Here is a 10,115-nt window from a genome sequence, read left to right on the forward strand (position 1 = left end):
AAACATACGTGATGAGCAGTTTGCTCAATGACCCAAAACGCTTCACGTCTGGTGCACACCCACAGACTCAGGGTCCTGACGTGGACTGTATATGTTGTGCCATAGGTACTGGCTGTTCCCACGGTCATAAGATTATCCCTGAAAGTAATCCACCTCAACTCCATTAACAGCTATGTGAATGACCACGGCAGGTATATAAACACTGTGACTGAGGGAGAGAGAAAGAGACAGAGAGAGTGCAAAAAGAAAGAGAACCTTCTCTTTGTTTTGCATTTCTTCCTTTGCTCAGCTCTTCCATCCAGCTTCACTTCGCCTCATCCCGACTCCCACCAACTAACACACAGGTGAGACTCTCAGCTGACACCTTACAGCAGCACACACTGTAGCTGTAGTCTGCAGTAATGGACTTTATGATGCGACACTTTCAAAAGCTCAGAGCGTCAAGAATTATGCATTTTTTCAGAGTAGCTGCTGCATGTCTTAAAGATGTGAAGTAGAATAAAGAAAACAATGAATGACATGCTGGACTTTCTTTTAAATCAGTTGCTGTCAATTAGATGTGATGATAAATTGTTGATCTTAGAGTCTTGAAGTTTTCTTTGAGAGGATTTTTTGCACAGTTGTTATTGCACTCCACCTTTAAATTACACACCATCCTGCTGTTACTGATGCACTTAGATCTTTTATTCTTATTCCTACTTTTATTAAATGCTGCTTTTTAATTTTTGTTATTCTACATTCGGCTGTCTGCAGCTATGCTTTTTGATTTCCATTTATGAAATACTGACTAAACCAGTTAGCACTCTGCATCAGAAATACTGAGCACCATGTGGCACTGGCACATTTTTACTTGAGTCATTGTAAATATTCATTAATCCAGTTCGACGCTCATTATTAGTGTTTTTATGTATTTTCCTGCTTGGTCATGATGTCTTGTAGTTTTCATCGTTACAGTTCAAATAAGATGTCTTGACACTTTTTCCCCATATTAAATACTAATGGTAATATTGACTATTTTTTTTCATGTGTTTAGGTTATTAACTGGAAACTTGATTGAAATGATTTTACTTAACTTTTGAGGCTCTAAGGAAAAGTTCTGAGGCATTTAAAAAAATATGAGTTTGCACTTCGTTGTTTAGCACAGACAGGAAGTGCTTATCAGCTAGCTCTCTTCAAAGTGTAAAATATTGTTACCTCTAAAAGTCACCAATTAACACTTTAATTAAGTCACTATTTAACACTGCAATTAAGATGTGCAAAAATGATTATTTATGGTTTGTAAAGTTTACTTTGTAAAGTAAAGTTGGACTTTACAACACCTGTAAAATCACAACGTGTTGTTTATACATTTGTGTGTGGATTAGTTAAAGGAAATACAACATGTTTTGTTATTAGTGAGGCCTGGAGTTGTTTGTTAGATGTGTTTTTGAATTTTGGACCAGGCTACCTGTTTCCCCTCACTTTGGCTTTATGCTAAACTAAACTAAGATAATCACCTTATTAATGCACAGACATAAGCATATTTATAAAAATGTTGACTTATTCTTTCAGGTTATTACAAGTTTGGTTTGTATTGACATCCCAAACTTCAGATCCACTTTCACACTGTCCTTCCATTATTAGAACATCTTTAGCCGGTAATAGAACAGACATAACTGACAGCTTAAAGTAAATATAGTCACCTAATTATGACTAATTACAGCAGCAAGAGCTATGACCTAAGACATTTAGACAAAGTGGATTAGTTGAGGATGGGGTTGTAGCCTGAATAGGTAACTTAGGGTCATCAGACATATTTCAATATATTTATCTCAGTACTTTTCAGTTCCCGTTCTCTTTAATATATAAGTCTTTGTTGTTTTCATAGACATGAATGCCGCAGTAGCAGCACCTGGAGGCACCAAGGCCGCTCCCCCCAAGTTCAAGCAGAAGGTGACCAGGCAGTTCAAGAGCAAGGCTCCCAAAGCTGGACAGAAGGGGTGAGTATAGAAAAAACACCACTACATATTAAGTTAACTGCAACTGAGATAACGGCGATGGCTCATCTCAACTTCACTTCTTCACTTCTCTGTCTTTAGATTTGATGATGTTCCAGGAATGGATGGCCTTGGAGGTAACGATTGATCACAGCGAGAACTGATACAGGAAACTGATAACTGATTCTAATGTATTAGATACGACAGGGTGCATTAACTTCTGGTTTTTCTCCCGTAGGTGTGGAGGTCATCTGCCCCTGGGAGGCGTTTGGTGACATGGAGCTGAGTGATCTGGCTCAGTTTGGCATCGTCTAGAACTGGTGCCACATGGAAACAGTTTATTCCTGGTGGCTGCAATCCAGATGCTTTTTTTCTGTTTTGCTGTTGCTGATTCTCCCCCATTTCGGGTGAGTAGATCAGCCTGATATTGATACCATTTAAGGACGGCTGATGAGAGGAAAGGGATTTTCTCTCTCTCCTTGATAAGTGGAGGAGAAAGCTCTTGGACGGCAGCCCCCAAGGATGACTCTTCTCCTGTCCTGGGCCACGTCTGCACCTCTTCACCTGGAAGTTTTACCATCTCTCTGAGCTCTGTATTATCATTGTCTACATCTGAATGAAGTCTCAGGAAGTCTGTATTGTAGCCTTGTTGTCCTGTTTAGCCCATCACCTGTGTAAAAGTGTAACACGCTGTACCACTGCTTGGGTTTAACTACAGGGACAACCGGGAAACAATTAGGGATCAACACGTCTTTCACTTAAAGTGGAGTGGACTATCTCAAGACCATAACAAAGTATCTATCCATCTAGCTTGCTAGCTTGCTAGCTAGCTTCCTAATCACATCAAGTAGAGTTGTGTGCTTTGTGTTTATGTTGTATATCTAATAATAAAGTGTATTTTAGTCACATTATTCTGGTCTGTCTTCATTCTCAGCATTATCTTCCCTTCAGGTGTAAAATCACAACTTCAGTACAGTAACACACAGTTGACTGTAGGTTGTTGTATTGTTGTTTTACGGTGACTGATTTTTATATTCCAGTGGATCATGTTGTTGGTTTAAAAAAAAAAATGAACCCAAAATGTTTTTAAAAATACATAAATACTGATTTAAGAGAGAGTTATAAAACAAAAGGTACTCACCATGTGCAGGTAGAAAGTTACACAAAATAATTTGTCTTTGGGAAAGTCCCTTGGGTGTCATCCATTTATCAATAGGAAGTTAATTTTAAGAGGATAACTGCTGAAAATCCTCTCACCAATAACCTTCAGCTTATTGATGAGAAATGAAACTTTCTGAAGCTCTGAATCATAATGAAGTAAAACAGATCACTAGTTTGAAGAATTTGCTAAGGTGGGAATTGGCGACTTCTGCTGGAGAATCCAAGGTATTGCAATTGTGTGGATGGATTAAATCTGACACCATAATGAAACAGGCTAAAGTGCTGTTATTATTATTTTATTCAATAAAGCTTATAAAAATAATTATACCACTGTTCCTATTGTGGCAGATTTTTAAACACATCCTGTATTGAAAACCAGTGCCGCACCTCTCTGATAGAGTGATGCTGTGAGGTTTGGGCTGAGATTTATGGTGAAGTGAAGCGAGACACTGAATCATCCTGCCACAATACTTTTGTTTTGAAAGGGTTTTTCAAAACCAGTTTACACTCATCCCCCATGTACAGACTGCAAGGCAAACAGGTTCATTAGCACATACAGCTAACTCTCCCTCTCTTTTGTGTTTGATGATGTGCTCTTCTACAACCCCTGGCAAAAATTATGGAATCACCACTCTTGGAGGATGTTCATTCAATTATTTAATTTTGTAGAATAAAAAACTAATCACAGACATGCCACAAAACTATTATTATTCAAAATGCCAACCTTCTGGCTTTAAGAAACATTAAAAAAATAAAAAATATTCTGAGGAAAATATTATGGAATCATGAGACTTTGTTGCACCACCTGTTTCTCTTATAACAGCTTGATTTCCCTGAGGCATGGACTTAACAATTGACAAACAGTATTCTCCATCAATCCGGCTCCAACTGTCTCTTATTGCTGTTACCAGATCAGCTTTGCAGGTTGGAGCCTTGTCATGGACCATTCAATTTCCACCATAGATTTTCAATTGGATTGAGATCCCGACTATTTGCAGGCCATGCCATTGACATTATATGTCTTTCTTGAAGGAAAGTTTTCATGTCTTTTGCCCTATAGCAAGATGCATTATCATATTGAAAAATGATGTCATCATCACCAAACATCCTTTCAATTGATGGAATAAGAAAAGTGTCCATAAATTTCAATGTAAACTTGTGCATTTATTGAAGATGTAATGACTGCCATCTCCCCCGTGCCTTTACCTACATGCAGCCCCATATCATCAATGACTGTGGAAATTTGCATGTTTTCTTCAGGCAAGTCATCTTCATAAATTTCACTGGAACGGCACCAAACAAAAGTTCCAGTATCATCACCTTGCCCAATGCAGATTCACGATTCATCACTGAATATCACGTTCATCCAGTCATCCACAGTCCATGACTGCTTTTCTTTAGCCCACTGTAACCTTGTTCTTTTCTGTTTAGGTGTTAATGATGGCTTTTGTTTGGCTCTTCTGTATGTAAATCCCATTTCCTTTAGGCGATTTCTTACAGACATTGACTCCAGTTTCCGCCCATTTGTTCTCCATTTGTTTTGTTGTGCATTTTCTGTTTTCAAGACATATTGCTTTAAGTTTTCTACCTTGACACTTTGATGTCTTCCTTCGTCTACCAGTATGCTTCCTTTTTACAACCTTCCCATTTTGTTTGTACTTGGTCCAGCTTTTAGACACAGCTGACTGGGAACAACCAATATCTTTTGCAATATTGCGTGATGATTTACCTTCTTGAAGAAGTTTTGTAATCCTCTCCTTTGTTTCAACTGACATCTCTCATGTTGGAGACATGATTCATGTCAATCTGTTTGGTGCAACAGCTCTCCAAGGTGTGAGCACTCTTTTTTAACTGCAGACTAATTAGCAGATTTAATCTGATGCAGGTGTTTGTTTTAGAACTGCAAATTACAGGGTGATTCCATAGTATTTTCCTCAGAATTGAGTGATTCCATATTTTTTTTCCTCTGCTTGATCTAAAAAAGCAATTGTGACTGACTACAACACTTTTCTTTCTGTCTTTTTTTAAATTGTTTCTCAAAGCCAGAAGGTTGGCATTTTAAATAATGATAGTTTTGTGGCATGTCTGTGATTTGCTTTTTTTCTTCAAAATTAAACAATTGAATGAACATCCTCATAGATATGTGATTCCATAATTTTTGTCAGGGGTTGTATCTCCATGTGTGATTTGATGATGATCAGTTCATTAAATTAAATTCAAAATAACTTCCATTTCTCACTGATTGTTTTTAATAACCTGAGAAGATGTAGTAGAAAGTTTGTTCCATTAACAAAGTGAAAACCTTCTATTTTATTTATTTTTTAATCATTATTTTGTCATTCAGTGCTAAATTGCTTGGATCAATATTCATTCATAAATAAATGAATTTGATGTAGAGATTAATCAGTTTCTACTTAAACTCCGTCATTATTTATCAACGTGTCTTACTGTAACTGAGTGTTACACTCTGAAAAGTTCTGTGTCAATATTTATAAACCACACACTCTTGTATATAATCCACTCATTCCTAATGGGAGAGGGTGTATTTTGAGACAGCCTTATGGATAATCCTGCTGAGGTGAATGCAGACATGGTTGATGTCACAGTTTTTTACATTGTATAATGTTTACACATTATGTAAAATATAAACTATGGAAAGATCTTCAGTCACTGAAATATAAGAAATATATATGTATATATATGTAATATATACACACATATATATATATATATGTGTAATATATACACACACACATATATATATATATATATGTAATATATACAAAAAAATCTAGATTTATTGTTCACAACTCACAAACACACAACAGAGGCAACAACAAACACGAAAGAGAAAAAACTAAGTGATTAAAAAAATTGAAAAAATAAAAGAAATAAAGGGAATAATAAAAATAATTGCACAGGGTCTCAGTAGAAAAAACAACTAATAATAATGAAATTTAAAAAAAAATTTAAATGTGTGTGGACAAAATAGATAGAATAGCATTGAGGTTTAGTATGTATGATGAATACTACACACAAACACACCACATCAAACTGTACACACTCATAAGTATAATACATTAAAAAATAAAGTGGAGTCATTTGTCTCATTTTTTGCTCACATGGACGTGTCGCCTCATGTTGCATCACTGCAGCTCATAGGATCTTGCAAAGCCGAACACGTTTCACCCTAATATCTTCCTTGTTATGCAAAGGTCTCATGCTCCCTTAGACTTCACAAGCTTGAACGACGGTGAGAGAGATTATTACCTGTAATCCTCCGTTTACTCATCGTGGTGTCCTTGATCGAACCAAACCTGTACTGCTGAAAATCAATGAGCTTGTGTGTTAATAAAGTTTTGTTTATGTTGTCTTTTGATCATCAGACTCAAACCATTTTCAATTTAATATTTACAATTTTTTTTTTAAAGAGTTTTATTCTTATTATTTAGATGTTTATGGGAAACACTGAGAAAGAAAAGACAGTTGAAATATATGACTAGTCATTTACTAATGACTGACCGTCTGAGACCCCCTGTGATTATCTTTGACTTATCAGGCTTACTTATAAGCCTTCACTCAGAATACTTCCAGCCAGCCCCTGTGGCTTTTGTTAGCTCCAAACAATAAGTGGGAGGGGGTTAAACCAAGACTATAAAGACAGGGTGAGGACACGATGATGAGACAGAAGAGACAGACTGCGAGAAGAAAGAGGACTCCATCTTTGTCTTGTAGTTGCTTTTTTGCTTCTTCTTCTTTGACGTCCAGTCGTCCAGGAAAACAACAAGTAAGTGCATTTCTCTGATTCTCAAACTTGCACATGCTTCATTTTGAGAATTATAAACAGGAAGACAAATATGACAACAGATAAGAAACATAAAGAAGAGGAATTTCTACTATATGTCTGTTTAAATTCCATTATGGTTTTGTCTGGTACCATGATATATTCCAAGAAACAAAATACTTGCAGAGTTTCTACACTTTTCTCAAAGGTTTGCTCCTCTAATGCATGAGAACATCTAAGGAAAAGCATCATTGGTTTGCAATTTGAAATATGAGTTTTAAGTCTTGATAGAACTTGATTGTTTAACTTTTTACTATCCGATCTCCTTAAATACAATATTGCTTTTCAAAATATTTCTCATTTAAATTCATAAAACAAAGGACACAGGTTGTGGAAAGAGACCAGAACTGTAACTTCAACATCTCTCCAACCCAACATGGTCTTTCCTCAGTTTCATAGATATTAGATCTGAATCCTGAAATCTAAAGATAAAAGGATGAGATCAACTGAATAAGCAACAAAAACACATCAAAAATGATAATACAATAGTTAATTTATTCATTTAAGAAGTAAAACTGTCCGATGTTTAACTGATTAATATAATTTTCCTTTGTGTTTTTGCCTGTGGTTAAGAAATGAACTGAAGCTGTTTTTCTGTATCTTGTGTGTGAAGGCGCAGACGTGCCACAAGATTCATCTATAAATATTGTACTGTAGATCCTCTGGTGGAGATCAGGTTTAGGGATGTTCAGCAGCTAAATGAGATGAATATTATCTTTGAAAAATAGATTATAATCCTCATAATCCAGCCTCGTCCCAGAACACGACATGGATCAGTGCAATCTTGTTCGGGGGCAGATTTTGATCCTCAGGTCCTGCACACTGATCCCTGACGCTCTGATATGTTGTGACCTGATCTCTGGTTTAGAGACCGACACTAACAGGATTAGCACTGTAAAATATGGAGAGTGTTTATGACACGTCAACAGGCATGAAGACGTGTTATTAATAGAAATGAGATGAAGGGATGAAGTGTGAGTCGTGGTGGTGCAGAAGGTCCACGTCCCGCCCCTGCAGGATTTATGATGAGTGACATGTTTGTTTGTTTGTGTTCTCAAGTCTCCGAGATGAACGCAGCAGCAGCAGCAGGTGAAGGTGGCAAAGCCGCTCCCCCCAAGTTCAAGCAGAAGGAGACCAGGCAGTTCAAGAGCAAGGCTCCTAAAGCTGGACAGAAGGGGTGAGTGTGATCGTTTCCCTCCACTGCTCCGTTTCCTCCACCGACTCGGACATTCATGGAATATTTCACTTTGGTTTTTGTTGTTTTTTTTCCAAACAGGTTCGACAACGACGTCCCGGGGATGGAGGGTCTTGGAGGTGAGGGTGAATTTTATGTTCAGTCTGGAAATATTCCAGGTTCAGATATTTAGTCCTGACTCATCTTTTGGGTTCTTCTTCTTCTTCTTCTGTCCTGCAGACTCTGCCGTGGTCTGCCCCTGGGAGGCGTTCGGTGACATGGAGCTGAGCGACCTGGCTCAGTTTGGCATCGTGTAGACCTGTTGGATGAGGGGCGCCGACCCTGGTCCTGGACAGGTGTGACAGATGTGACCTCACAGTGTCACTGTGGTTTAACAAGAGCTCAATATAAAGAGCTGGAGAAATGATTTCACCTGGATCAGTGTCTGTGAGACATGTCTCTGCAGGGTCAGGGTCCAGCACCAAACACAGTGGATAAATCTTCTATTATATTTATTTTTGTAGTTGCTGTTTGAATATATAAATATTATTTTTGCAATAACAGTAAATGAGAAACTACGTCTTACTCTAACAATCTGCATTGTTTTTTGATCACTAATCAAAATAGTTTATCCAGCCATGTTTTATTTCCTGTAGTTCATCTTTAATTCTTCATACAGCTACAGCCTCATTATATTCATGTGTATATATATATATATATATACACATATACACACACACACACACACACACACACACTCAATAAAAGTTTTTTCCTCAGTCTGTTATGTTACATGTGTTTTTTTTTCAATTGTCTCTTTACTTTTTTACCACAGTAACTCAGCCAGGATGATATTAGCGCTGCAGTGAAGAGTGACAGTATTCATTATAATGTCTGTAGAAATGGAGACTCTTCAGAGATAGATAGATAGATAGATAGATAGATAGATAAAATGGGTTAGGGTTAAACTATATTAAACTATATCCACCGGGGACTGAATGATTAAATGATAGTTTGATGCTCAAAAGCAAAAGGGAAAAACCCCTGACTGAGGTCACTTCTCTTTTGTTTGTTTTTTTGTTTTACAAAAAGAATTGCAAAGTCATGGTGTAAAGGGACACAACAGTCTGAGTCCGGAAGACCGTGTGTCTACTAATCCCCCACAATCCAAACCTTTACATGGGAGTAGGTTTAAAGCCCCACCCCCAGCTAATCCCAGCAAGGAACCATTATGACAGAATCAGTGATGAAACACAAACGTGAGTAAATCTTCTGCATTAGAAATGCACTGCTGCTCTGTATGAAACACAGTGTACATGTTAATTGGGAGCAGGTGAAACATCAGGATGGAAAGACGATCACAGAAGTGGGAAAAACAAAGACAGGAAGAAAAACAACCAACCAGGGGCGATCGGACCACTTTATCGTGGGCGATTAATCGCACAGATAGTAATAAAAGGTAACATATTTAGATATTTAATTTAAAAAGTTCAGTCGCTGTTAACCAGCCCATTAACTGTTAAACAGCTAACCCGCTACCTGCAGCTGCCCGTGGCAGAGCGTGACGTATTGGCACATGTACCAGTTCTCCACCTGAGCAGGACACGAACCACCAGGTGCAGCGGAGTTGCAGTGGGGACGAGGCGGGACCAGCCGGGGAAGCGACTGCACTTTCAAATTAAAGTACTTACATGTAGCACCTGATAAATAAATAATATAAATCGCTGTCCAAACAAATACACCATATGAACTAAGCAAAAAGGTGCGATTGGTTGTGACACAATTGTTAAACAAAAGGCGGCATTAAGTGACGGGCTTTGTGTCCGGGCGACCATGTGCACAACTACTCACGTGATCACAAGTTCAACTAAATCTGTGGGGAGACTCCAGATTCAGATCGTGGATCGTGATTTAACCTAAAAAGATCGTCATATGATCTTTTGGCCAGAAACATGAAACA

The 10,115-nt window shown here is 37.7% G+C and overlaps 2 protein-coding genes across 2 annotated transcripts; both read left to right on the forward strand.

The window, feature by feature from the left end:
* Window positions 1-232: 232 nt before the first annotated feature.
* On the forward strand, window positions 233-2,887 carry LOC111224497 (retinal cone rhodopsin-sensitive cGMP 3',5'-cyclic phosphodiesterase subunit gamma-like). Its single transcript, XM_022749001.1, has 4 exons — window positions 233-344; window positions 1,868-1,979; window positions 2,079-2,113; window positions 2,215-2,887. Exons 2-4 carry the CDS (start codon window positions 1,870-1,872, stop codon window positions 2,289-2,291), a joined length of 222 nt encoding a protein of 73 aa, XP_022604722.1. The 5' UTR covers window positions 233-344; window positions 1,868-1,869; the 3' UTR covers window positions 2,292-2,887.
* Window positions 2,888-8,048: 5,161 nt separating this feature from the next.
* Window positions 8,049-8,472, forward strand: LOC111224752 (retinal cone rhodopsin-sensitive cGMP 3',5'-cyclic phosphodiesterase subunit gamma-like). Its single transcript, XM_022749378.1, has 3 exons — window positions 8,049-8,158; window positions 8,258-8,295; window positions 8,396-8,472. The coding sequence occupies exons 1-3, from the start codon at window positions 8,049-8,051 to the stop codon at window positions 8,470-8,472; spliced, it is 225 nt and encodes a 74-aa protein (XP_022605099.1).
* The last annotated feature ends 1,643 nt before the right edge of the window (window positions 8,473-10,115 follow it).

Source organism: Seriola dumerili, unplaced genomic scaffold, assembly GCF_002260705.1.
Source record: "Seriola dumerili isolate Sdu_G_001 unplaced genomic scaffold, Sdu_1.0 BDQW01000011.1, whole genome shotgun sequence".
NCBI classification, from domain to species: Eukaryota; Metazoa; Chordata; class Actinopteri; order Carangiformes; family Carangidae; genus Seriola; species Seriola dumerili.

What these genes read in the sequence shown, in the direction of transcription:
- LOC111224497 (XM_022749001.1), top strand. Translation starts at nt 1,870, where the DNA reads ATGAATGCCGCAGTAGCAGCACCTGGAGGCACCAAGGCCGCTCCCCCC. An exon ending in CCCAAAGCTGGACAGAAGGG is followed by an intron (nt 1,980 to 2,078) that starts GTGAGTATAGAA and finishes CTCTGTCTTTAG; the next exon opens with ATTTGATGATGTTCCAGGAA. An exon ending in AGGAATGGATGGCCTTGGAG is followed by an intron (nt 2,114 to 2,214) that starts GTAACGATTGAT and finishes TTTCTCCCGTAG; the next exon opens with GTGTGGAGGTCATCTGCCCC.
- LOC111224752 (XM_022749378.1), top strand. Translation starts at nt 8,049, where the DNA reads ATGAACGCAGCAGCAGCAGCAGGTGAAGGTGGCAAAGCCGCTCCCCCC. An exon ending in CCTAAAGCTGGACAGAAGGG is followed by an intron (nt 8,159 to 8,257) that starts GTGAGTGTGATC and finishes TTTTCCAAACAG; the next exon opens with GTTCGACAACGACGTCCCGG. An exon ending in GGGGATGGAGGGTCTTGGAG is followed by an intron (nt 8,296 to 8,395) that starts GTGAGGGTGAAT and finishes TCTGTCCTGCAG; the next exon opens with ACTCTGCCGTGGTCTGCCCC.